The sequence below is a fragment of the Carcharodon carcharias genome, chromosome 7 (genome assembly GCF_017639515.1).
Source record: "Carcharodon carcharias isolate sCarCar2 chromosome 7, sCarCar2.pri, whole genome shotgun sequence".
Lineage (NCBI taxonomy): Eukaryota > Metazoa > Chordata > Chondrichthyes > Lamniformes > Lamnidae > Carcharodon > Carcharodon carcharias.
In genome coordinates, this window is record NC_054473.1 from 74613544 (window position 1) to 74640994 (window position 27451).

The 27451-nt window shown below is 46.6% G+C and overlaps 1 protein-coding gene across 1 annotated transcript in view; it reads left to right on the forward strand.

Moving 5' to 3' along the window:
* The window catches only part of LOC121280003 (protein SSUH2 homolog), a 69868-nt gene that overhangs the window by 15927 nt on the left and 26490 nt on the right, over window positions 1-27451 (forward strand). The window contains exons 2-5 of the mRNA XM_041191633.1: window positions 7497-7601; window positions 9508-9586; window positions 16679-16808; window positions 23471-23531. Of these exons, the coding sequence (XP_041047567.1) occupies window positions 7520-7601; window positions 9508-9586; window positions 16679-16808; window positions 23471-23531 (352 nt within the window). The 5' untranslated portion in view covers window positions 7497-7519. The remainder of the gene's footprint in view (window positions 1-7496; window positions 7602-9507; window positions 9587-16678; window positions 16809-23470; window positions 23532-27451) is intronic.

The following is a 27451-nucleotide window of genomic DNA, read 5'->3' on the forward strand; positions in this document are numbered from 1 at the left end:
CTACTCGTTATCTCCTCAAAGAATTCTAACAGATTTGTCAGGCATGACCTCCCCTTGATGAAACCATGCTGACTTTGCCCGATTTTATCATGCACTTCCAAGTATTCTGAAATCTCATTCTTAATAATGGACTCTAAAATCTTACCAACGACCGAGGTCAGGCTAATCGGCCTGTAATTTCCTGTCATTTGCCTCACTCCCTTCTTAAACAGGGGGGTTACATTAGCAATTTCACAGTACTCTGGGACCCTCCCTGACTCAAGTGATTCCTGAAAGATCACAACTAATGCCTCCACTATCTCTTCAGCTATCTCCTTCAGAACTCTGGGGTGTAATCCATCTGGCCCAGATGATTTATCCACCTTCAGACCTTTCAGTTTTCCTAGCACCTTCTCCTTGGTAATGGCCACCATACTCACCTCTGCCCCCCGACTCTCTTGAACTTTGGGGATGTTGCTCATGTCTTCCACCGTGAAGACTGACGCAAAGTACCTATTCAGTTCCTCCGCCATTTCTTTGTTCCCCACTACTACTTCACCAGCGTCATTTTCCAGTGGCCCAATGTCCACTTTTGCCTCTCTCTTACCCTATATATACATCTAAAAAAACTCTTGCAATCTTCTTTACTATTACTGGCTAGTTTACCCTCATATTTAATCTTCTCCCTCTTTATTTCTTTTTTAGTTGTCCTCTGTTGGTCTTTGTAGGCTTCCCAATCCCCTGGTTTCCCACTGCTCTTCGCCACATTGTATGCTTTCTCTTTAGCTTTTATGCTGTCCCTGACTTCCCTTGTCAGCCATAGTTGCCTCGTCCTCCCTTTAGTATGCTTCTTCTTCCTAGGGATGAATTTTTGCTGTGTCTCCCAAATTACTCCCAGAAACTCCTGCCATTGCTGTTTCACTGTCTTTCCTGTGAGGCTCATCTCCCAGTCAATTCTGGCCAGATCCTCCCTCATGCTTCTGTAGTTGCCTTTATTCAACTGTAATACCGTTACATCTGATTCCAGCTTTTTCCTCTCAAATTGCAGGGTAAATTCTATCATCTTATGGTCATTTCCTCCTAAGGGTTCCTTCATCTTAAGCTCCCTTATCAAATCTGCCTCATTGCACATCACTAAATCTAGAATTGCCTATTCCCTAGTGGGCTCCACCACAAGCTGCTCCAAAAGCCATCTCGTAGACATTCCACAAATTCCTTTTCTTGGGATCCACTACCAACCTGATTTTCCCAGTCTACCTCCATACTGAAATCCCCCATGATTACTGTAAACTTGCCTTTCTTACACACCTTTTCTATCTCCTGGTATATCTTGTGCCCCACATCCTGACTACTGTTTGGAGGCCTGTACATAACTCCCATTATGGTTTTTTTACCTTTGCGGTTCCTCAGCTCTACCCACACAGGTTCTACATCATCTGACCCTACGTCATTTCTTGCTATCAATTTAGTTTCATTTCTTACTAACAAAGCAACTCCACCCCCTCTGCCAACCTGACTATCTTTTTGATAGGATGTATATCCTTGGATATTTAGCTCCCAGTCCTGATCCCCTTGCAGCCATGTCTCCATGATGCCCACCACATCATACCTGCCAATTTCAACCTGCGCCACAAGCTCATTTACCTTATTTCGTATACTGCGTGCATTCAAATTCAACACCTTCAGTCCTGTATTTCCCGTCCCCTTTCTCATTGTCGTCCCTTTTTCTGATGTGCTTGAAGTTGGATTCCTAGCCCTTTTCAAACACTCTGTCCTATTTTGTGTTCTGGGGACTTTAATAGCCTCTCCTGGGTTTTCCTTTCTTTTCAGTTTTTTCATAATTTTCCATGAAGTTGAATCCATCCCCCCGCACGCTAAACTGCTGCTGATTGATCCAAATGTGTTTAAACTAAAGACACCATAATGGAAATGATCTGGGTTCCTCAGAGGACTTACTGAACCTAACACAATGGGGTTTCCTCTACATTGAAGAGACCAAACACAGATTGGGTGACCTCTTTGTGGAACATCTCTGTTCTGTCCGGAAACATGATCGAGCTTCCGGTGGCTTGTCATTTTAATTCCCCAACTTGCTCTCAAACTGACAGTTCTGCCCTCGGCCTACAGTGCCCTTTCAGTGAGGCCAAAAGTACAAGCTTCAGGAAGTGCACGTCATCTTTTGATTAGGCACTTTACAGCCTTTGGGACTCAACAATGAGGTCAGCAATTTCAGACCATAAACTCTGTTCCCCCTGCGTCCCCCTCAGCCCATTTTATTTCTTTTTCTTTACTTGTTTTGCTTCTTTCTTTCAGTTACCAGCACCCCTGCTCTTGGTACATCACAGTATTACATCTTTTGTTTCTTTGTTTCTTGTCACATCTCCATTCCCTTTGGCCTCAGAGGCCAAACTATTCTGTCACTCAATCCTGCTCAAACGAAATCCCCCTGTTGGCTGGGGGGAGGGGGGGGGGGTGGAGGGCGGGTGTTGATGGGCGGGCACATGCGGGCGCGCTTCCGATCGCGCTCCCAATCAGAGGCATGGTGCCGTTTTACATGGGCAGGCCAATTAAGGCCCGCCCAGCATGATGTCCGCACAGAAGCGCAATGTGTATGCGCACGAAAGAGCGCACTCATCTCCCTGAGGCTAATTGCAGCCTCAGGGAGTTCATCTGTAAATGCGAAAAAGACAAAAATAGTAAAATAAAATTTCCCTTACATGTCCTCTCATGTGACAATGTCACATGAGTTGGCACATGTCTACAATTTTTACACAATCTTTATTAAAATCTTTTAAAGCCCACATGAAACATCATCCCGCCCATGGATAAGGTTTCATGTTTTTTATATTAGCTGCCGGGGCTCCTGGCCTGCCCGCCAACCTTAAGGTTGGATGGGCAGGTCCTTTAATTACTTAATTGACCCTGTCAATGGCCTGAATTGGCCATTGACAGGTCAGCGGGTACACAGCTGATTTGGCTGCGCTCCCACCTTCCTGAAAATTTAAACCGGGTGCAGTGACGTCGGGAGTTTTGCCCAACATCACCGCGCATCATTTTACTCGTCGGTGAGTGGGCCCCGCCCTCGTTCGCCGACTCGTAAAATTCTGCCCTAAGGTTGCCTATTTCTGATGAAAGGTCACAGGCCTGAAACATTGGGCACGATTTTCCGCTCGCTTGTGGGCAACATGCCTGAGCGTGAAATAGCATGTGATGACGTTGGCCGAGTGTCCCGACATTATCGCGCACTTGCGTGGTATTTTAGTTAGCGGGCTCATGCGAGAGTTGGCAGTGTGCCCGCCGACAATTAAGAGGCCCGTTAAGGCCATTAAAGTATTAATTAACTGCTATTTTTTGCTGTCCGTCCAACCTTACGGTTGGCGGACGGCCGAATCGGCCAGGTGGCCTTTGCATTTTTGAGGAAAACCTGATCCACGGGCGGGATGAGGTTTCTCACACTAATTTCTAAAGGAGTAAAAATGTTTTGACATAATTTTTATTATGTTTCTGTTGATGTGAGTCCTGTGCGGGGACATTTTTTTCCGAATTTCAAAACCTTTGTTGTTGATTCTGAAATTCTCCAGCTCCCTGAGGCAGCTCTGTGCCTTCAGGGAGCTTTCAGTGAGCGCTCCCCCTGCGCATGCGCAGATTTTTGTGCTTGTCCTCCTCCCACTCCCACCCCAGCAGCGCTGAGCTTTCAGCGCACCTTTCACACTGGCTGGCCAGCGTGAAGTCACAGTCAAGGATCGATTGAGTGTGGGTGGGCTGTTTCCCAGCCGCTCCTGGGCCAGCCCGCTGCCCCTGCTCAACAACCCAAAAACCCTGCCCATTAACTCTGTTTCTCTCTCTATGCAAATGCTGCCAGAACTGCTGATCTTTTTTTCCAGCATTTTCTGTTTTTAGTACAAACAACAGGGTTATTACCATATCCTTGCTCAATGGTTGACATTAACTGCACCCTCGCACATTCCAGCTCAGTCGACTCCCCAGCAACATCCAAGATAATGTCCTTTAAACAGTAGCATTAGGAGTTCTGTCGAAGGGTCATGAGGACTCGAAACGTCAACTCTTTTCTTCTCCGCCGATGCTGCCAGACCTGCTGAGTTTTTCCAGGTAATTCTGTTTTTGTTTTTGTTTTGGATTTCCAGCATCCGCAGTTTTTTTGTTTTTATCTCAGCGTTAGGAGATTCCCCTGTCAGGCCCCAGATTAACAGGAAATCGTACAAAAAGGCAGCTGAGAAAGTAATTGCTATAATTGTCTACCATGCCTTTGAGCATGCGAGGGAGAAGCAAAACTACCCAAAGATCTTTTCCTGATCACTGCCCACAATAAAAAATGTGCCACAACAGCGGTCCAATCAGTATTGGATTCGGTTGCAATATGGTCAAACAATATGTGACCTAGGCTCATAGATAAAAATAGACATGCGGGCAGGGTAGCAGAGGATCGTCAGCACTTGTGGAAAAGTAACCTAGTGAGTTCTTGCCTTGTGGAAGAAATTGGGAGTAATTTTAACAAATAACAACTGGTAAAGGAAGTGCATCAAAATCGTTAACAACTGAAGAATCTTGATTACCAGTTTGCAACTGTCTGATAAAGAGACTAAGGCCAGAATTTACTCTCAATTGCACTAAATGTGGAGGTGGGCATGAAAAAAGACTTTTTCCCCGCCAGCCTCAATGGCGGGTTTTTACGCAGTATCGTCCACTTCTCACCTCATTAATTATGCAGCCACAGGAAACAAGCCGCCTCGCTGGGGAGGGCAGCCTCTGGATTGCCCGTTATGCCGTTACCTCACCAGTTCCTCACTCCAGGTGCCATATCTAAACTACAGCTGTGCACACAGTTCTCAATGTTTGTAGCCCTGAAAGCCAAGATGAGTTCAGTACTAGAATGCCTTTTGGAGGTCCGCCATGATGTCCCCTACCCCTGCTCGGCCGCAAGAGGTCCAACAATCTCACTGCAGTGGCAGCGGTAATCAGTGCCAATGCTGCACAGAAGAGGTTGGCCATCCAGTGTAGAAGGAGGATGAATGATCTCATCCGTGCAGCCAGGGTATGGCAACCATCTCATTACTCTAAACTCACACACTCAAGCCCATCACACATTCACTGGCATCTCACTTACTGCCAGTTCAAGGGACATCACCACTCACTGTCTCACACACACCCTCACATCTCCATCTGGCCTCATCTCCGTTAGAGACTGCCTCCTCATCCCTCACCATCTTGAGGCTGCTTGCACAGATCAACATGTGCCCCCAGGGGAGGTGGTGGAACTGTGGTATTGTCACTAGACTAGTAATCCAGAGACCCAGGGTAATTCTCTGGAGACTCGGGCTCGAATCCTGAAATATGAACTCAATAAAAATCTGGAATTAAAAGTCTAATGATGACCACAAAACCTTTGCCAATTGTTGTAAAAACCCATCTGGTTCACTACTGCCCTTCATTTCCTTCCTTCAGGGAAGCAAATCTGCTGTTCTTACCTGGTCTGGCCTACATGTGATGCTAGACTGACAGCAATGCCTCAAAACAAGGACAGTTAGGGATGGGCAATAAATGCCAGCCTAGCCAGTGATGCCCACATCCCATGAACAAATTATTGAAAAACACACACTGCGGGATACCCCTTTTCCCCAGTACAGCCCTTGCACTGCAGCCACTTCCCTTGCCTGAGGCCACTTCACCTCTCCCCCTGCAGCCATTGAAAAGCCACTGCCCACCTTACGGCTGGTCTGGTAAGTAGAGACTTGTCCAGAGACCCCCTAAAAGTGATGTGATGCTGCCTGCGAAGCCTGGCACTGACAAACCTCAAAGTCCCAAGCGAGTTGCAGCTCGCCAGTTGCATGTTGTTTAAGTACGGTTGTGAAATACATCGGTGTGCAATCATGCCAATGTGAGCAGATGATCCTCCATGGAGGGGATGATGCTGGTGAGCAGGACTTATGTTGAGGTTCTCAAGTATTGGAATTAGCTCCCTGTGCAGCAGCGGGAAACACAGCGGTCTGTTCACGGGTGGAGTGAACGATCGCAATTGGCTGTATGACAACGTGAAACTGATTGTTGCAATCTCTCGATATTTTGCACTGACACCTGTAGTGACGCCCGCCGCAAATGGGAGCAGAAAATCCCAGCTCAAGGGGCGTTGATAGTGGGAGTCCCATACTGTAAAGGGACACAGCCATTGTAATACTCTCCCCTTTGAGTCACAAGGTTCCAAGTTCAATTCCCCCTCTAGGCCTAAGGTGGAAAAATCTAGCTGACTCTTCAGTACAGGATACTGAGGGAATGCAGCATTGTTGGAGGTACATCTTTTGGAAGCTTGCTGTGCTCAAATTAGCTGCCGTGTTTCTTACATTACAATAGTAACTATACTTCAAAAGGTACTTCATTGGCTGTAAAACATTTTGAGACATCTGGTGGTTATGAAAAGTGTTATATAATTTGTCTTCTTTATGAAAAGAGGAACTCCACACAGGTCAGGCTGTACCAGATTTTCTCTGTGCCCTCATGTGGGTATCTTCACACCAGCATCTCCAGACAGACATGCAGGTTCCTCACTTTGGCAAACAGTTAGCACTTGCAGAGACTCCTGTTCCCAAAGGAATATAGGACATCAAACTGGATGGCAAATAAGAAATGTGAATATCAAACTAACCCTACTGCTAGATGATTCCGTGGAAGTACACCAATCGCAGTAAATGACATTTTAAGTGACATGGCAGTGTAATTAAAAACCAGTGTAGCCTGACTGACGATGCCCACCATGGTATCACTAACCAAATGCGCAGGCATTGCAACATCTACGGTTCCTGGGAATGAATATGGGGAACTAATCTTGACAGTGTCCTGGTCAACAATCTGCCAGTTACCAAGCTGCACCATGTGCTGCAAGGGCACCAGCAACTACCGTACAGAACTAGGCTAGTACAAGCCGGTGGTAGTGGCCATCAACTATGGCCCAGCCTGCTTCTCCATCCTTGCAACTGTAAAGCTGATCTATGGAACAGCAACAACAGAATCTCCAATTACTCATGACTCTTTGCAACAGTTGAGTTGTGGAAGGAACCCTGAAGGTGAGAGTTTCTTGATAAATTTACTCATTTTGCCATTTTTAAAAATGTTCATCATAAGATGTGGGCATCGCTGGCTAGACCAGCATTTATTGCCCATCCCTAATTGCCCTTGACACTTTAAATATCATTTGGAAGAGAATGTTGTATGTTCAGTAGGTCTGACAAAGAGGTGCTGAGTCTTGTATGGTTGAACCTTAAATATTTATTGATAACACATAACTACATACAGGGTATGGTCGAGGCTATGAGCTAACTCCATGCTTGCTTCTAAACAGGTCTCTATCCAGTCCACAACTGAGTCTAGTCTCAGGTCATGTGTCTCTTTACCTCATACTGTGGGCGGTGTTGTTTCCCAGTCCCACATTAACCCTTGCTATGCCAGATATTCTTGTACTACAGAGAATATGTCTGATGCTAAGCCAAATATTCTATTTCACACAGGAGCAGCACCTGGAAATCCTTCGATGTCGATTGAGGGTCCAACTGCCCCACCGGTAAGCATGTTGGATTCAGTGGCTGGCTATGAATCAATAGCCATAGGTGGTGGTAAGTGAAGGGCAGCAATTCAAGGATTGATGCTGATTAATTATATGGTGTCATGCAAGCCTGATTGATTGTACCAACCCAAATTAATATTACTATATCTGACCTAATTTTGTTGAGTTTCAAATGAATTTAGAATAACAGATATAACAATTATGAAGGCCTTGGAGAGGGTTCAGTGGCGATTTGCCAGAATGATGTCAGGGATGAGGGACTTCAATTATGCAGAGAGGCTAAAGCAATTGATATTGCTCTCCTGAGAAAGCCGGGAAGATCAAAGGACGATTTATAATGGAGAGGTTCAAAATTATAAAGTGTTTTGATGAAGTAAATAAGGAGAAACTATTCCCAGTGGCAGAAGGACCAGTAACCAGAGGACACAGATTTAAGATAATCAGTAAAAGAATCGGGGAATGTTTTTTCACACAGCAAGTTGATAGGGAATGGAATTGTTAGGCAGATTCAACAACAACTTTCTAAAGGGGGTTGGATGTACTTGAAAAGGAAAGAACTGTGGAGAAACATGGAAAGAGCAGGGAAGTGAGATTAATCAGGACTCTTTCAAAGAGCTTGCACATAGACAATGGGCTGAATGGCCTTCTTCAATGCTGTATGCTCCTAGGAGCAGATGAACAAAGAGTAGGAAAGTAAAAGATTTGACCTCAAGTTTGTTCTAGGAAGCTTGTCTCAACTAGGACAATAGAGGCACCTCATCTGGCCTCGGCACAGTGGCAAAAGGGGTGGCTGGGAGATGTTGGGGGGGTTGGTGGGTGGGCTGGGGACATGAAACTGATCACCTGCTCCAGGTCATTTTCCAGTGAACCCAGGTGAAAGTGCACGTGCGGACACTGGGTGAGAGTAGGATAGGGTGCAGTCAGCCAGCAATCACTGTCAAAACTTCATAAGTAAGCACTTGCCACTGAGATGAGCATCAGAGAGCACTTGCAACCATTGAACTTTATCAGCAAGGAATTAATACCTTCAATTATATCACTGCAATCAGCCTTTCCTTGCTCAGAATCTAACTGAAGCCCTGCGCATAGTGCTGTAAAAAAAAAATCTCCACTTTTCTAACCTCAAGCTAAAGTCAGCAGACTCCCCTGAATAAATATCTTTGAATACGAATTGTACACCTCATTATCAAATGTATGAGAGGCCCTAAGTGACCTGGGCCAAATTTTGCCATATTCCTGTTGAGGCTCAGCCACAGTGCAAGCACCGCCTCTACGAAGTGGGGATGTGGGACTGTCGGGAACTCAGCTGTTGTAGGATGTCTCTTAATAGGAAATCTTTTTTTAAGGAAAGCTTTTGGCCAAGAATTTCCTCCAAGCTGCTCTGTACTCTACCGTCATAAATTTGTTGGCAGTCTGATGTAAACCCAATTTACACACATAAACGGGGGTTTCACTGCACAGAGGACCGCCAGAGGCTCTGAAGAAATTCCCTAGCTTGGTTTCTTTTCAGACAATTTTCAGTACTCTTAGCTGCATTTGTATTGGGCTTTACTCGATTTTGGTGGGTTTTTTGTACCTTTTTTCTTAGATTCCTTGCTAATACTTTTCACAATTATTTCTCTGGGTATTCCTTGCTTTGGTGGTGCACCTTACAAAGGATGGTGCAGGCCCTGGAGCATTGTGGTTGTGGCTAGATCATTGGGGGGTGGGGTTGAGGGGGTTGCGGGAGATGGAGGGGTGGGCATTAACTCTGTATTTCATGCTCTGTATCTAGAGTTTGTTTCAGATTGAGATGCACTTTTGTTGACAGGATCAAACTACCGATCACTTGTACGTAACCCCCTATATAACCCAATATTTTAACAAATATAAAATCAACAGTGTGTACTCGACGTAATATTGACATGATTATGATATTGTGTAATGGAAGAGAATTCTGTCTCTATTTCCCACAGAGGAAAGGTATCTGCCTCCCCCAGTTTATCCAGTGACTATTGCAGAGGGTGGCCAATCACAGCCTGTTCAGCAATGGAGGTGAGATTCGAATCTGAAAGGTATAATCTGGAGTTGGTCCTACTGTAGATGATGTGTTTTAAAGGGATAGATTTCATAGCATTACAGTACAGAAGCAGCCTACATGGCCAATCTGGTCTGCACGGGTGTTTATGTTCTATCGTCTTCATCTAACTCTATTAGCATATCCTTCTATTCCTTTCTCTCTCATCTTATCTATGATATTTGACTTGGCCACTCTTTGAGGTAGCAAGTTTCACATTCTAGCCATTCTCTGGGTAAAGATATTTCTCCTGAATTTCTTATTGGGTGTATTAGTGACTGGCTTATATTTATGGCCCCTAACTTTGAACTTCCCACAAGTGGAAATATAAGATCAATGCTTATTCTGATGGCCTTGAATAGAATATTTCTATTCATTTGTTGATGTTTAACCTCCCCCCCCCTTGTTTAAATACCCATGCAGAAGGTTCTATGCTCTGACTTACAGGGCAAATAGGCAAGTTAATGCCAGGATTCTCTGTACCATGCTCTGTGAGTGCTGGCCCTGAAGAGGTGTCCGGGGACACTCCACCGCTCTGTCTTCCCGGATTAAAGAGCCTAGGCCTGACTCAATGCCTTTGCCCAATTCAGATGCACAAGGCACCGCGTGTGACGGAAATCACCAAGGCAAACTAGCATCACACTATTCTATGACAGGGAAAGCACCAGAACAGGCACTGAGTAAGAGGTGGAACCACAGCCCAGAGTCAGAATGAAGGGGCCTAGGAAATATTTACCTGTCTATAGCATATTAAAAAGAAAAGCCCCTGTAGTGATCACTTCAAACCCTGGTACTTACTGTATCAACAGTCTGTGCAGCATGTTCTGCTGTTGTGATCCATCCTCTCCTGGGAGTTGGAAGTCAAGACCATTGCATTTCATACTTCAATGAATGACTACAAAATAGACAATACAAAGCTGTTGCTCTTGGTCCTTTTTTAATCTGGTTTACACAGGCTTATGGGAAGAAATGTTATCTCAATTTTATTTGAAGCTTAATTGCTGAACAGGTGCAGTAAGGTCCATAGTGTCATGCCCAGTACAAGCATGAAGACATTTCAAACTTTAACACTATATTTTTAAAAGCAGACAACAAAAGCTGTTTAGGATGGCTGTGGTATATCAATCGACTTGGCAGTATCCAGCTCCAGACAGTCTTAACACTCAAGCAAATGGTTAATTACAAATGGACAATCATAGCCACTTGTGAAATTCACATGTCCCTCTGTTAAGGATGTAGCATCAATGGAAAGAACCAGGACAATAGAGACATTGAAGTTCAATGTGTGTTAGATGAATATGAAATGGATCTCATTGACTTTTCATTGTATTGTGATGTCTCCTCATCCTAAACACAGACCGAGGCTTTCTGAAACTCCCAGGGTGTGAAAATCCATAACACAGGGGCAGAATTTCCCTGCAGTGGGTTTAATGACAGGTGGTGGAGGAACAATGTGGAGGGAGCTGAAAAATCAGTTTCCTGTTGGCGTAAACTGAGGTTTGGAACTTGCGCTCCTGCCTGTCATGCCGGATCGCCATTCCCAGAGGCTGGCGTGAAACTGTTTTGCATCCCATTAATGGGATGCAGATGAAGACCCAACCAGAATTTATCCCCCCGCAACCCCCAACACCCACCCCCCCAACTCAATTGTCTGCCAGTGAGATATCACACTAGTCCAGAACATGTCTGCACCAACGTGACATTGGCATGTTGGGATTTACCCTGCCTGGGGCGGCCTGCGTTGATTGGATAGGGGCCTCCAGCAAATCGGGAATATCACATGCAGCAGTGGGTGGGTGGAGCATCAACCACATGGATCTTCAAGCAGCAGCTCCTCCCAGGAGATGGATCTTCAGGCTACAGGTGGACAGCTGCAGGACAGTTGGGCGCTGATGGGCTGGACTGGGGGCGGCGGGGGGTGGGAAATTAGATGGGAAGGAGAAGAATGAAGAGGATGCCTTGGGGGGGTGGTGGCATGGGAAAGAGAGATGCTGCTGGGGTCTTTGAATGGGCGAAGTGGTATGGAGCAGGAGGGTGGGGAGGGCCATGGTGGAGTGTTGGCGGGTGGAGGTGTTCAGGTGTGAATGGGCATGGGGGGTGTGCAGGTATGAACAGGCGGGGGGGGTGGGGGAACTTTGTTTGCAGGTGTGAACAGGCATGTGGAGGAGGGGGAATAGGGGAAAAGGCTTCAGAGGGAGGGGTCTATGGTGTCAATAGATGTGTCCTGGGGGGGCATACTCAGGAAATCAGTGATAGGAAAGGATGATGAGGGGTTAAAGGGGGCAGTGGGAGCTGGTAGGTTGGGAGGGTGAGCGTCCTGCGATGGTGGGTAAAGGGGTGCAGAGGAGGTTGTTGGAGGGGAGACAGAAGGCAAAGCGGATTCTGGGGGTCAGCAGAATGAGGGAGGTAGATTATCTGTCATGGGGGTGGGCTCCTCAGGAAGATAGGAGACATCCAAATTCACCTGTACGGGAGGTGATGGGGGTGAGTTGAAGGGTGCCATGCAAGGTCAAACATGACACCTGGGGGTCGGGGGTGTGTCAATGATTATGTGGCGGGAGGTGCAGGTGTGGCTAATGGGGGGAGGGGAAAAGGTACTTGACTGCCCCTGAATGATAACGACAACTATCTCTACAAGTAACTATGCGGAGCCTCATGGTGGAGATCTCGAGATGCTGAATGGGAGTCAGGGCATTGGGGGTGGGCGGAGATGCAGGTCAGCTCAACTGGACAACTGAAGGGGGACCCCAGCATGTAGTACTTACAATGCTAGGGCCTTGGGACAGATGAGAGTGTAAAGGGCAAAGGCTCAGTGTGTGTGGGAGACTTCTTGTATATGGCTTCACAAGGGCTCTGGCAACAAATACCTTTGCCTCCCTGCACATGCATAATTCGGGGGGATGTAGACCAAGCCTGGGGCGTCCCTCAGAAGTTGGCTGGGTGGGGGCATTCATAGCCTTAAGGACTATGTAGCAAATAAACCACATCAGACCTCATTAAAGTGCAAGTGTAGTCTATTTACAAAGTGTTATAAGATTAACAATCATAGTGCACCCATGCAACCACATGTGCAATCATACATTCTTAATCTTGCGTTCCCTACACTTCTAGGTGCTCCCTCCGACACCCGCAGCAGGGGTGGAGGCAGCCTGCTGACCAATCTGCCCTGTTGTTTAGGATGACTTTGGCAGCCCTCCTCTGGAGACACGAGGCCTAGAGAGCCCCGGCTTACTTTGACTGTCCTGCTGTGGGGCAACTGCTCCCTCTGCAGTCAGAGGATGAGGCTAAAGGAGTCACAGGCAAGGAGGGTCCCGAAGGGCTGGACACCCTCAGAGGGTCCTGAATGGAGGTCCTAGGGGTATCGAACAGCCGCTCGTTCACCGGTTGGGTACCCAAGGGTCCCTGCCTGACTCCTTGAGGGGAAGGGGCACTTGGAGGGAAGTTGAGGTGCCCTGTCCCCCTCTTGCGTAGCCACTGTGAAACCTCACCCATGGCCAAAGCGATGGAATGCAGGTTAGTGCACATTTCCAGCAGAACCTGCTGGACCAGGTTCTCCAAGACATCCGCTACCATGGAGATCTCCTTGTGTAAAAGGTTGGAGCCACTTCATCAGAGAGCAGATTCCTCATCCTCTCGTGCCACCCTGTCTGGTATTCCCCCGCCTCTCCCTGCCTCTCCAGCATCTTGTGCACGGCCAATCCCAGGGGCTTATCATCTGACTCAGATGTCGCAGATGCCTCTTCCCCAGCAGTCCTCCGAGTGCCAGTGAGCTTGGCTCACGCTGCAACCTCCTGCTGTAGACATGTGTCCATGCAGTGACCACCAGAATGTGAGACCTTTCCTGAACTACATCTAGTTCCCACCAAGATGTGGGCCTCTGGGCTGGTGGAGGGTGCAGGTGACTGCTGTGATGCCTCTACCAGTGGACTTTCTTCCTCCTCCCCAATGTCCTTGATCCTCTGTGGGCTGGTATGACTGTTAGATAGGGCTTTGACCTCTTGCCCTTCCCTCTTCCTGCTAGCACCTGTAATGAGAGAGGAGAGCGCAGGTGACAACATGAGCTGCCTGCAACAGGGGGAAACCTTCGGTTTCAATGTGACCTGCATGGATCCTTACTGGATGGAGGCAGCCTGCTGACCCCTCCATCTCTGCAGGGTGGGTCTGGTTCCTCCCCTGCCAGCGGAGCTGCCCTCTCCCCCAAGTCTGTCAGGTTCTTCAGCTCAGGTCGGCCCCCTCCTGTCTTCATTCTCTCCTGTTGTGCCTTAACTTTTCCTGTGCAAAGAGAGAAGATAGGCTTGAAAGCTATTGGGTTTCACCTATCTTTCTCATGCTTCCAGTCTTACAAATAACGCCCGGGATTATTTGCCATCTGATTGATGCATTGCAGGTTGCCTTCAAGTGCTGTGTGGCAGCACCCTCCACAGTGGTGAGCCCATGCAGATATAAGGATAAGGCTCACAGAGGCATGTCATTAGCGGTGCTTGCTGGTGCCCTCAGTGCCTAAGCCCTTATTCCCACCCCCCCACACACCCCCACACAGTGCTATGTGTGGAAGGATCAGGGACCAACAGGGGCCTCTCCACCTGCAGACTAGATGGACTGCAGCGGGACTATGAGGCATCACCTTATCATGTTGCCACTGAGGCCCATGTCCCCTGTGCCATTCAGCGAGGTGAGTGTGAGCAGTTGAGGGTTCACTTACCCTATTCATGTCTTTCCTGCACTGCAGGGGTGTCCTCTGGTGGATGCCATGGGCACTGACCACTCTTGAGGCTTCCTCCCATCTGTCAACTTGGCCTCCTCCTTCCAATCTATGGGTAGAGGACATCCCTCCTGGCCTCCACTTCATTCAGCAGGACTCCCAGAGGAGGCATCACTGAATTTGGGAGCCATCTCCTCCTTGAACAGCGGGCAAGTTGTTGTCTGGGTGCCTTTTAAATAAGGTACCCAGTTATGATGGTGGGACGCATGTCATCCAGCCCGCCCCACTGCGCAAAGCATCAGGAAACTCTCGATTGCATAATTAATTAGGCCAGAGTTGCTTGATACGGCATAAATTTCCACTTGGCTCCATGGCGGGAAGGACTCCCTATATCCACTCCGCCACGGGACTCAATCCCAGAATGAAAAATTCTGCCCAGGATGTTTACCAGTCTAAAATACCACCTTATTTGGAAAAGGACTTTGAACTTGTCACAGGATACATGGGTAAGGCAGTCATGTTTACTACCTGCTTTCTAAAATATAACAGCAAAAGCTGTTCTGAGACAGCTCCATCAGAAACGCCATCTAATCCATCGAATCAGCTGCAAGACAATAATGCAGCCAAGGTCATACACAGCTACACTTTGAAAGTGGGAAAAACACGCTCCCCCCAACAGGCTCCACCTTCAAGTTCACCTGACTGCCAACATCCTGGCAACTGAACTACAAGAAGGCTCACAATTTACTGAGAACCTTTTGCTTTTACAAGACCTCCACTCTAGCTAAAGCGTCAATTCATCTAAAAAGCTACAGGTCTACTATGAAAGAGATGAAAATCATTCCAAATTATAATTGTAAAGTTTTTTTTACTTCATCTGTAGCTAAGCTTTGTCACATTTAAACCTCCAAGGCAAGTGTGTGCTAATAAATAATCTTATTTGTTTTAAAATTCATAAAAGCTTGCTGCTGAAGAGTTGTTTAAACTGGGACAAATCACTTTGTGGGTAAGAAACCACACTAACCTCACAGATAAAATATTTTGATCATGGACATCAATAAAACCAATAAACTATGTCTGCGATAATAGTAAAAATCCTCACGGTACTGAAACACAAAGATACACAGTCGTGAAATTGAATCGTTTGTATTTAATACTCAAGCCAACTTGTGATGTTAATGACATAATCCAAAAGATGACCTTACCAATCTTCGATATTCCAATGCCTCAAATTTAAAATCCTCAGCCTCATGTTTAAATTCTTCCATGGCCTTACCCCTCCTTATTTCTGTCAATCCTTCCAGCCCTATAATCTTCCACAAACTCTACATCCCTTCAACCCTGACCTCTTGTGCATCCTTGACTCCCTGATGACCATCATCAAAATGCCTATATCCACCTCCATAACAAGTCATGCTATATCTCTATCACTACTTCCATCCCTTCCTTTCTTATTTAAGACTTGGTTTCCCCAACCTTTTCCCACCGGTCTTCTGCATTCCATGTTGTATAAACTAATGCTTGTCTGGGACTCCACTGCTGCAGTGCTATCCTGTATTAAGTCCCATACACTTGTCATTCCAATTCTCACCAACCTTCTTTTCATTCTCTTCCCCTAGTGTATTAAATTAAATTTAAAATTACAATTTTCAAACCGCTCCTTAGCCTCACCCCTTCTTTGCAATCTCCTTCAGCCTATGCACTAGCACATGCCCCCTTTACTCTCACAGATTTGATCCACTGTGTATCTGTGCATATGCCTGTATGTTATATTGATGGGAACCCAGGCAAACGGCTATTGGTAAAAATTAAAATCACTCTCATCAGAAAGTCCAAACCAACTTATCCATTTTCAATTTCCATTGTCTCACCCAAACATTGCGGCATTCTGACCAGTGTGTTATTTTTTTCACTTTTGCTTTAGTTCTGTATCATTATTTTATCTATATGAGAGATTTAAGAACAGAACTTTACATATCACCTCTTAACATGCTCATACTATGTCCTTCTGTGCATTGTACTGAATTTTACACACGGTTTATTTTACACATTCATTCTTGACCATTGCTGATCAAAGATTTTACCCTTAAATGCTGAAATATTGGGCGGGATTTTCCGTCCCCAGCTGCCACTGGGATCGTCCAGTTATGCCAAAAGTCAATGGACTTTTGGCTGGGACGCTGAACCTCCCGCAGAGGGTCTGCCATGATGGGCCTGAAAATCCCGGCCAATGTCTTTTATCAACAAAGCATTCAATTTTGGCAGCAACTGGTTTCATGGATGAACGGAACATGGGCAAATGTATGTAAAGGAAGGAACTTTTGACAAAAGCACAGTCACAATTTCCTTTATACCATCTCTCCTACAGTATTGCGTCCATCGATGAGGATGCAGCTAGACAAGCATTGATCAAGTTTGCATCTGATCATGTCACCTACAGCCGTCGCCCTGCCGAAGAAATGGTCTTCAAAGATTTAAAACCATTTGACTTGTACAGGGTATGTGATTGATCAACTGTTGCTGAGCCTTTGAAGTCTCTTTCAGCTATTTGTTTATGTTCTAAATCGTCCCCTTCACTGCTAGTTGAGCAGTGAATTATATTCAGGTAGTGGGGCTGAGGATTCACTTGTGCTTCTGTAAATAAGAGCAGGAGGGGGCAGATCAGGAGACCTCCTTGTGGGAGGTGGCCATTAACAGGTACAAGCAGCAGGTGGTCGAGGGGGTTGTTCAGCCTGACTGCCTGCCTGCCTCTCTGCTTCAGTTACATCTCCGCCTGGGCACCCCTGAAGAGGGAACACACAGTGTTCACTGTTATACTTGAGGCTTTCTGCAGCCAGTGAGCACGGTGGGCTGGAGTGCTTCAGCAACCCTGGCAGTTACATTTTAATCTAGGTTATTAAGTTTCCTTTAAAGTTTGGTTTGTTTGTGTTACAGTTGGGTAGTCATGCCCCTTTCACATAGAACTCTTAATTGGTTACCAGTTCTATAAAAGAGGTATTACTAGGAGCAGACTGACACTGTGGTTGTTGGGTTTGGAGGTGCATGTTTGCCTCTGTAAGTGAGCTAAGGTTAGGTTGCAGTTCTGGGGCTGGATTTGGATTTTGCCGTCAACAAGCAGGGGGCGGGGCCCACTCGCTGATGGCAAAATAACGCGGGATGACGTTGGCAAAATAACGTGGGATGACATTAGGGGGAACCCGCCCCATTTAAACCTTCAGGAAGGCGGGGCGACTGCGCAATCAGCTGTCTGCCCGCCGACCCGTCAATGGCCATTTGAGGCCTTTGACAGGATAATTAAAACAATTAAAGGCCCTGCCCGTCCAACCTTAAGGTTGGTGGGCAGGCCAGGAGCCCGGGCGGGAGCTGGAAAAACATGAAACTTCATCCACTGGCAGGATGAGGTTTCATGTAGGGTTTAAAAATGTTTATTAAAGTTTCAGTGAAATTTATTAACATGTCCCATCTCGTGTGGCATTGTCACATGAGGGGGACATGTTAAAGATTTTATTATTTTTCAATTTTTAAAGTTTATACTGCTGTCAGCGATCTCCCTGAGGCAGCACTTAGTCTCAAGGAGATGTGTGCTCTTTCGTGCGCATGCATGAAAGAACGCATTCTCGCATTTGGGGAATCCCTGCCCGCACAGGAAGCACATAGCACTTCCTAGTGGACGTCACACTGGTCGGGCCTTCATTGGCCCGCCCAGTTAAAATGGCGGTGGGGCCCGCTTCTCAGGCAGGGATTGGCTCCCCGCCCGCCCGCCGGAGATTGGGTTGGGCCTGCCTGCCCAACAGGCATAAAATTCTGCCCCTGGTCTTCACCACCTGGCTATCTCACATAGAACATTCAGACCATTACTTCTTATTAATTCTGGGCATGTGGGCTTCGCTGGCTGGGCCACAATTTATTGCCCATCCCTAATTGCCCTTGAGAAGATGGTGGTGAGCTGCCTTCTTGAACTGCTGCTGTTCCTGTGGTGTAGGTACCCCCACAGTGCTGTTAGGGAAGAGTTCCAGGAGTTTCACCCAGCGATAGTGAAGGAACGGCGATATATTTCCAAGTCAGGATGGTGAGTGACTCGGTAGGGAACCTGGAGCTGACGGTGCTCCCATGCACCAGCTGCCCTCAGCTTTCTTGATGGATTTTCCTGGAGTTAGATGGTAAAATCATATCCTCACCAATCTCACTGATCGTGGAGGGAAGCAGGTGCTGCAACTCTGCGGACTATATGATTTTGGGAATGGGTACTGTCTCTGAGGATCTGAGCAGCTGTTTTAAAATCCAAGTTAAAGAAAGAGTTAATGGTAGGGAGCTGGGCAGAGCACATCAGAAGAAAAAGAGCCAAAGGGAGAGAAGGTTGAAGTGAGAGAATTCTGAAAAGGCACAAGACCTTGATATCAATCTCTGGAAGTCTTTGCCTTGCTAAAAGGCCACAGTCCTGAAACTACATCAAGGATCCTCAATATTTGCTTGAAGTTCCTCACCCTGGTTCGTCTGGGAGTCATGAGAGTAATTTTAACCTAATCCACCCAATAGAAAACTGACAAGATTGGGTTTTTAAAAATTTATTCCTTCATAGGATGTGGGCATTGCTCATCCTTAATTGCCCTTGAACTAAGTGGCTTGATGGACCATTTCACAGGGCAATTAAGAGCCAAACATTTTGCTGTGGGTCTGGAGTCATATGTAAGCCAGACCAGGTAAGGATGGCAGATTTCCTTCACTAAAGGGCATTAGTAAATCAGATGGGTTTTTAAACAACAGTCAATGATGGTTTCATGGTCACCATACTGAAACTAGCTTTCAATTCCAAATGTTGCCAGTTGAATTTAAATTCCCCCAGAGGCTGTGGTGGGATTTGAACCTGTGTTCCCGGAACATTAGGCTGGACCTCTGGATTACTAGTCCAGTGATATTACCACTACCACCACTTTACACCCAATTACTTCTTTTACACCTCATCCGAAAAGTTAATGCAGTGTAAGATTGTAAAACTCTTCCCCAACCCAATGGATCTCCTGCCTGCCAAGTTACATTAAGCTGTTGCATTCTGTTTGTCTTTACCCAAATCACTTCATTTCTCGGCTGCCTAGAAATTTTTCTTTGGATTTCTAAATTTCCCTCCCTCTCCCTATCTTTTAGCTTAAACCAAATTAGTTAAACATGATTTGTATTTAACAAATCCATGCTGACTTTTATTAATTAATCCACATTTGTTCAAGTAACTGTCAATTTTGCCCCAGATTATCGGCTGGAATTTTCCGGTCCTGTCTGTGATGGGAATCATCATAGGCAGAACAGAAAATTTGATGGACCAGCCAAAGGTCCATTGGCTTTGTACAGGAATTTCTGGTTCTGCACGAAAATCCCAGCCATTGTTTCTAAAAGTTGCCTCACCACCGAGGTTAAACTGACTGGCCTGTAGTTGCTGGGTTTATCTTACACTTCTTCTTTGAATAAGGGTGTAAAATTTTCAAATCCCCAGTCTTCTGGCACAACCTCAATATCTAAATGTTAGAAGGTTATGGCCAGTGCCTCCACAATTTCCACCCTTACTTCTCTCAGCAATCTCAGATGCATCCCGTCAGATCCTGGTGACTTATCATTTTTAAGTACAGGCAGCCTTTCTAATACCTCCTTTTTTTCTATTATTAACCCATCCAATATCTCAACTACTCCCTCTTTTACCATGACTTTGATGGTGTCTTCTTCCTTGGTAAAGATAGATACAATTACTCATTTAGTACCTCAGCCATGCCCTCTGCTTCCATGTGTAGTTGGCCTTTATGGACCATAGTTGGGCCCACCCCTCCTCTTACTTGCCCTTTTACTATTTCAATGCCTATAGTGAGGTGGGAGATCCTGGTGGAAAGAATATTTGAAGGAGAATAAGGGGAGAAAAGGAAAGACATACAGAGCAAAGACACTGGTGAGAGATTCAATGAAGTTGCCAATCATCCAAGGGGAGGATTTTGCCCTTGTTGGGCAGGCTTGGCGGCCACTGCCGCCCACAATCGGGGCCGGACCACGATTTCATGCTGGTGGGCCAATTAAGGCCAATTAGCACTCACAGGCTAAAACACATTGTAACTACATTCGTCACATTCTGAAATCCACTCTCAGTGCCATGCGCCGCCATATGAACACACTCGACCTCTCCCTCCAGCAGCACCGCCGTACCCTTTTTCAAAGCTGCGCGTGCCCCCAGTTTCATTTTATCCTTCGGCTCATCCGACGCCTCAACAAGAAACTTTTTCTCTTTCTCTCAAGTGCTAAGGAACGCAAGCTCCAACAACTCATCGACACCAACACCCATCTAGGACCCTCCACCCCTGCCTGTCCCTCCGTCCCCACCCTTTCTTCCAATCCCAACCCCAGCCGTGTATTCACTATACCCCCTGACCTTCCCCTCTCCGATGCTGAACGTTCAGTGCTCAGCAAAGGACTTAGTTTCATACCCTTACGCCCTCACCTCAATGAATTTCGGGCTCGGCATGATACTGAACTCTTCTTCCGCCGTCTTCGTCTCCGGGCTCACTTCTTTGGGCAGGAGTCCTCTCCCAGTTCAACGGATCCTTTTACCCATCTCCAATATTCTCCCTCCACCTGGACCCCTCCCTCTGGATTCTTACCTTCTCTCGATCTTTTCATTGAGAACTGTCGGCACGACATTAGTCATCTCAATTTCTCTGCTCCTCTCACCCATTCTAACCTGTCTCTCTCTGAACTTACTGCACTCCATTCTCTCAGGTCCAACCCTGACATTGTCATCAAACCCGCTGACAAGGGTGGTGCTATTGTTGTCTGGCGCACTGACCTCTACCTCGCGGAGGCTGAGCGTCAACTCGCAGACACTTCCTCCTACCTCTCCCTGGACCATGACCCCACCACTGAACATCAAGCCACTGTTTCCAGGACTGTCACTGACCTCATCTCCTCTGGGGATCTCCCTCCCACAGCTTCCAACCTGATAGTCGCCCAACCTCGGACGGCCCGCTTCTATCTCCTACCCAAAATCCACAAACAGAACTGCCCCGGTAGACCGATCGTCTCAGCTTGCTCCTGCCCCACAGAACTCATTTCTCGTTATCTTGACTCCCTTCTCTCTCCCCTTGTCCAGTCCCTTCCCACCTACATCCGTGATTCCTCTGACACCTTACGTCACATCAACAATTTCCAGTTCCCTGGCCCCTACCGCTTCCTCTTCACCATGGATGTCCAATCCCTCTACACCTCCATCCCCCACCAGGATGGTCTGAGGGCCCTTAGCTTCTTCCTCGAACAGAGGCCCGAACAATCCCCATCCACCACTACTCTCCTCCGTCTGGCTGAACTTGTTCTCACGCTGAACAATTTCTCCTTCAACTCCTCTCACTTCCTCCAAATAAAAGGTGTGGCTATGGGTACCCGCATGGGCCCCAGCTATGCCTGTCTCTTTATGGGGTATGTGGAACATTCCTTGTTGCAGTCCTACTCCGGCCCCCTTCCACAACTCTTTCTCCGGTACATCGATGATTACTTCGGTGCCGCTTCATGCTCTCGTCAGGACTTGGAAAAATTTATTAATTTTGCTTCCAATCTCCACCCCTCCATCATTTTCACGTTGTCCATCTCTGACACTTCCCTTCCCTTCCTTGACCTCTCTGTCTCAATCTCTGGTGATAGACTGTCCACCAATATCCATTACAAACCCACCGACTCCCACAGCTATCTCGACTACAGCTCCTCACACCCCGCTTCCTGTAAGGACTCCATCCCATTCTCTCAGTTCCTTCGCCTCCGTCGCATCTATTCCGATGATGCTACATTCAAAAACAGTTCCTCTGACACGTCCTCCTTCTTCCTTAACCGAGGTTTTCCACCCACGGTCGTTGACAGGGCCCTCAACCGTGTCCGGCCCATCTCCCGCGCATCCGCCCTCACGCCTTCTCCTCCCTCCCAGAAACATGATAGGGTCCCCCTTGTCCTCACTTATCACCCCACCAGCCTCCGCATTCAAAGGATCATCCTCCGCCATTTCCGCCAACTCCAGCATGATGCCACCACCAAACACATCTTCCCTTCACCCCCCTTATCGGCATTCCGTAGGGATCGCTCCCTCCGGGACACCCTGGTCCACTCCTCCATCACCCCCTACTCCTCAACCCCCTCCTATGGCACAACCCCATGCCCACGCAAAAGATGCAACACCTGCCCCTTCACTTCCTCTCTCCTCACCGTCCAAGGACCCAAATACTCCTTTCAAGTGAAGCAGCATTTCACTTGCATTTCCCCCAACTTAGTCTACTGCATTCGTTGCTCCCAATGTGGTCGCCTCTACATTGGAGAGACCAAACGTAAACTGGGCGACCGCTTTGCAGAACACCTGTGGTCTGCCCGCAAGAATGACCCAAACCTCCCTGTCGCTTGCCATTTTAACACTCCACCCTGCTCTCTTGCCCACATGTCTGTCCTTGGCTTGCTGCATTGTTCCAGTGAAGCCCAACGCAAACTGGAGGAACAACACCTCATCTTCCGACTAGGGACTTTACAGCCTTCCGGACTGAATATTGAATTCAACAACTTTAGGTCGTGAGCTCCCTCCCCCATCCCCACCCCCTTTCTGTTTCCCCCTTCCTTTTTTTTTCCAATAAATTATAAAGATTTTCCTTTTCCCACCTATTTCCATTATAAAAAAAACCCCACTAGAGCTATACCTTGAGTGCCCTACCATCCATTCTTAATTAGCACATTCGTTTAGATAATATCACCAACTTTAACTTTAACACCTATGTGTTCTATTGTACTATTGTCGTTGACATCTTTTGATGATCTGCTTCTATCACTGCTTGTTTGTCCCTACAACCACACCACCCCTCCTCCACCTCTCTGTCTCTCTATCTCTCCGCCCCCCACACACACACCTTAAACCAGCTTATATTTCAGCTCTTTCCTGGACTCGAACTCAAGTTCTGTCGAAGGGTCATGAGGACTCGAAACGTCAACTCTTTTCTTCTCCGCCGATGCTGCCAGACCTGCTGAGTTTTTCCAGGTAATTCTGTTTTTGTTTTGTAACTACTGTGTCACTTTGTAAGACCTGTAGCACTGTGTGAAGTACCTCAAGGTTTATAAAAACAATGGAAGAATTTGATGGTTCATCTAACTTTCTCTTTCATGTCAGTATCGTCTAGAGAGCTTCACTGAATCCAGATCACCTGAATGGAAGGGTGAACCTTACCACAGTGAGTATGTCATGTTGAGAGAAACCTAATTCACCATTATAAGTGTATATAAATGTTCTTGTTCAAAGGCCGTTTGCAATTCCTCAGATGGTTCAACAAGTCAATCGAAAGAATAGCTAAACCCTGTATATTGGAAAGATCTCTGATGCAACCTTTGACCTTTGCTGAGTTGGCTGATCTCAGTCAGAGTGCAGTAATTGGCCTTAATGCCTGTGGAGCAGGAAAGAAAAAGTGGCAATGAGATTTTCCTCATGCTGCTACTAATTGTTGAGGCTTACCTCGTCAGCAAGATATTCAACTGCACATGGCTTCGTTATTCAGGTGGGACCTGTACAAGGACAGGTTACACCTTAACAGGAACTGGGACTAGTGTTATTGCTGGGAGGTTTGCAAATGCTATTGGGAAGGTTTAAACTAGACTGGCGGGGGATGGGAACCTGGGGGGAAATTCAAAGAAAAACTGGCTGTGGGAAGTAGTGAAGTATCAACTGATAAAGAGAATATCTCAAGGAGTTACATCAAGGTAGATAGAATACTTGGAGAGTTTGATAGAATTAGAGTAGGCAGTAGTAAGTCATCAGATGGGATCAGAATAAGTGGGAAAGTAATATCGCCTAAATCAGGGCTAATGTGCATGTATGCGAATGTGAATGAGTGTGGTTAATAAGATTGGTGAACTGCAGGCACTGGTTGACACATGGAATTATGATATTATTGCTATAACAGAGACCTGGCTCAAAGAAGGGCAGGACTGGGCATTAAATATTCCTGGGTACAAGGTGTTTAGGAGAGTCAGGAAAGGAAGAAAAGTGGGGGGAGGGAGGGTGGGGAGAGGCAATATTGATTAAAAATGGCATTACAGTACTGGAGAGAGAGGATGTTCTAGGGTGCCAAGGACAGAATCTCTCTGGCTAAAGGTAAGGAATGGGAAAGTTGCAATAACATTGATTTTTTTTTCATTCATTCATGGGATATGGGCTTCACTGGCTGGACCAACATTTATTGCCCAACCCTAGTTGTCCTTGAGAAGGTGGTGGTGAGCTGCCTTCTTGAACCGCTGCAGTCCATGTGGTGTAGGTACACCCACAGTGCTGTTAGGAAAGGAGTTCCAGGGTTTTGACCCAGTGACAGTGAAGGATTGGTGCAGTATATAGATCACCAATGAGTGGAAGGGATGTGGAGAAACAAATTTGCGAAGAAATTACGGAGAGGTGCAAGAGTTACAGAGTAATCATAATGAGGGACTTCAATTATCCAAATTTAGACTGAGATTGGAATAGTACAAAAGGATAAGAGGGCTAAGAATTCTTGGAATGTGTTCAAGATAATTTTCTGCAGCAGTATGTTTCCAGTTCAATGAGAGGACATACACTTTTGGACCTGGGTTCTGGGGAATGAGATGGCCCAAGTAGATCAGATATCAGTGGGAGAGTCTCCAGGGGACAGTGACCATTGTATCATAAGGTTTAGATTAATCATGGAAAAGACCAGAGAACAATCCAGAGCAGGATTGGGATAATTAATTGGGAGAAATCCAACTTCAATGGGATGAGATTGCATCTGAGTCAAGTGAATAAGAATCAAATTTTGGCAGAAAAGACAGTGGCTGAACTGTCACCTTCAAGAAAAAGTATTGCAGGCAATGTCAGGATTATTCCCTTGAAAGGGAAAGATAGGATAAATAAATCCAGAGCACGCTGGATGACAAGGGAGATAAAGATGAAAAGGAAGAAGTGTGCGTACGACAGATGTCAGGTAGAAAATACAATGGAAAATCAGGCTGAATATAGAAGGACCAGAGGGTAAGTGAAGAAACTAATAAGAAAAGTAAGGAGGGAACATGAAAAGAGGCTGACAGTGAACATAAGGGAATCCCAAAGTCTTCTATAGCATGTAAATAATAAAAGGGTGGTAAAAGAAAGAGTGGGGCTGATTAGGGACAAAAAAAGGGGACTTGCATGTGGAGGCTGGAGAAATAGCAGAGGTGTTGAATGAATACTTTACATCTGTCTTTACAAAGGAAGAACTTGCTACCAGGCCACGATGAGAGAGGAGGTAACTGGTGCACTTGAGAAACTTAAAATCGAGAGGAAGGAGGTGTCAGAAAGACTATCTTTACTTAAAATAGTTAAGGAGAAGAATTTTCCCGTAGTCGAGCGGAAGCGTAAGATGGTGCGCGGTGGGTGACATCGGGCGTGCATCCTGACATCACCACACATCATTCAGATCCTCAGCCCACTGAACTGTCAAAGGTCTATTAAGGCCATTTAAAACCCAATTAGTTCAATTCAGTGAGCTGCCCAACCAACCTTAATGTTGGCAGGCAGATGAAGAGCCTAGGCGGCCTTCGCATTTTTCATGAAACCTCCTCCACGAGCAGGATGAGGTTTCATGAAGTGTTTTAAAATCTAATAAAAATGTATACTTTTATTCTTTAACATGTCCCAGCTCATGCATGAAAGAGCGCAGGGAATCTCTCAGGGAATCTCCCCCACCCCTCCGCCTGCACAGGGAGCACTCAGCGCTTCCGGGTGAGCGTCACGCTGAGCGGGCCTTAATTGGCCCACCCATGTAAAATGGCAGTTCGTCCCCAGTCGGAGGCGCTGCTTGGGTTTGCACCCACCCCCGTCTGTCCCCACACAATCCCCCCCAACGGGGGGACATTTTTGGCCAAGGTACCAGGACTGGATGAAATGCATCCAGGGTACTGAGGGAAATGAGAGTGGAAATTGCAGACGCATGAGTGATAATCTTCCAGCCTTCCTTAGGCACACAGGAGGTGCCAGAGGACTGGAGAATTGAGAATGTACACCCTTGTTCAAAAAGGGATGCAAGGATAAAGCTGGCAACTACAGACCAGTCAGTTTGACCTCAGTGGGAGGGAAACTTCTGGAAACTATAGTACAGAATAAAATCAGTAATCACTTAGTCAAGTACAGGATAATTAAGGAAAGCCAGCATCAGTTCATCAAGGGAAAACCATGTTTAAATAACTTACTGGAATATTTTGACAAGATAACGGAGAAGATTGATAAAGGAAATGCCGTTTTTCCCTTATTCATTCCCGGGATGTGGGCTTCGCTGGCTGGGCCAGCATTTATTGCCCATCCCTAGTTGCCTTGAGAAGGTGGTGGTGAGCTGCCCTCTTGAACCGCTGCAGTCCATGTGGTGTAGGTACACCCACAGTGTTGTTAGGGAGGGAGTTCCAGGATTTTGACTCAGCGACAGTGAAGGAACGGCGATATATTTCCAAGTCAGGATGGTGAGTGACTTGGAGGGGAACTTCCATTTGATGACGTTCCCATCTATCTGCTGCCCTTGTCCTTTTAGATGTAGTGGTCGTGGTTTGGAAGGTGCTGTCGAAGGATCCTTGGTGAATTCCTGCAGTGCATCTTGTAGTTGGTGCACACTGCTGCTGCTGTGCGTCAGTGATGGAGGGAGCGAATGTTTGTGGATGTGTGCCAATCAAGCGGGTTGTTTTGTCCTGGACGGTGTCAAGCTTCTTGAGTGTTGTGGGAGCTGCACTCATCCAGGCAAGTGGAGAGTATTCCATCACACTCCTGACTTGTGCCTTGTAGATGGTGGACAGACTTTGGGGAGTCAGGAGGTAAATTACTCATTGCAGGATGCCTAACCTCTGAACTGCTCTTGTGGCCACAGTATTTATATGGCTGGTCCAGTTCAGTTTTTGTAAAAGGTAACCCACAGGATGTTGATAGTGGGGAATTCAGTAATGGGAATGCCATTGAACTTCAAGGGCTGATGGTTAGGTTCTCTCTTGTGGGAGATGGTCATTGCCTGACACTTCGGTGGCGTGAATGTTACTTGCCACTTGTAAGCCCAAGCCTGGATATTGTTAGGTCTTGCTTCTTTTAAACATGGACTGCTTCAGTATCTGAGGAGTCATGAATGGTGCTGAA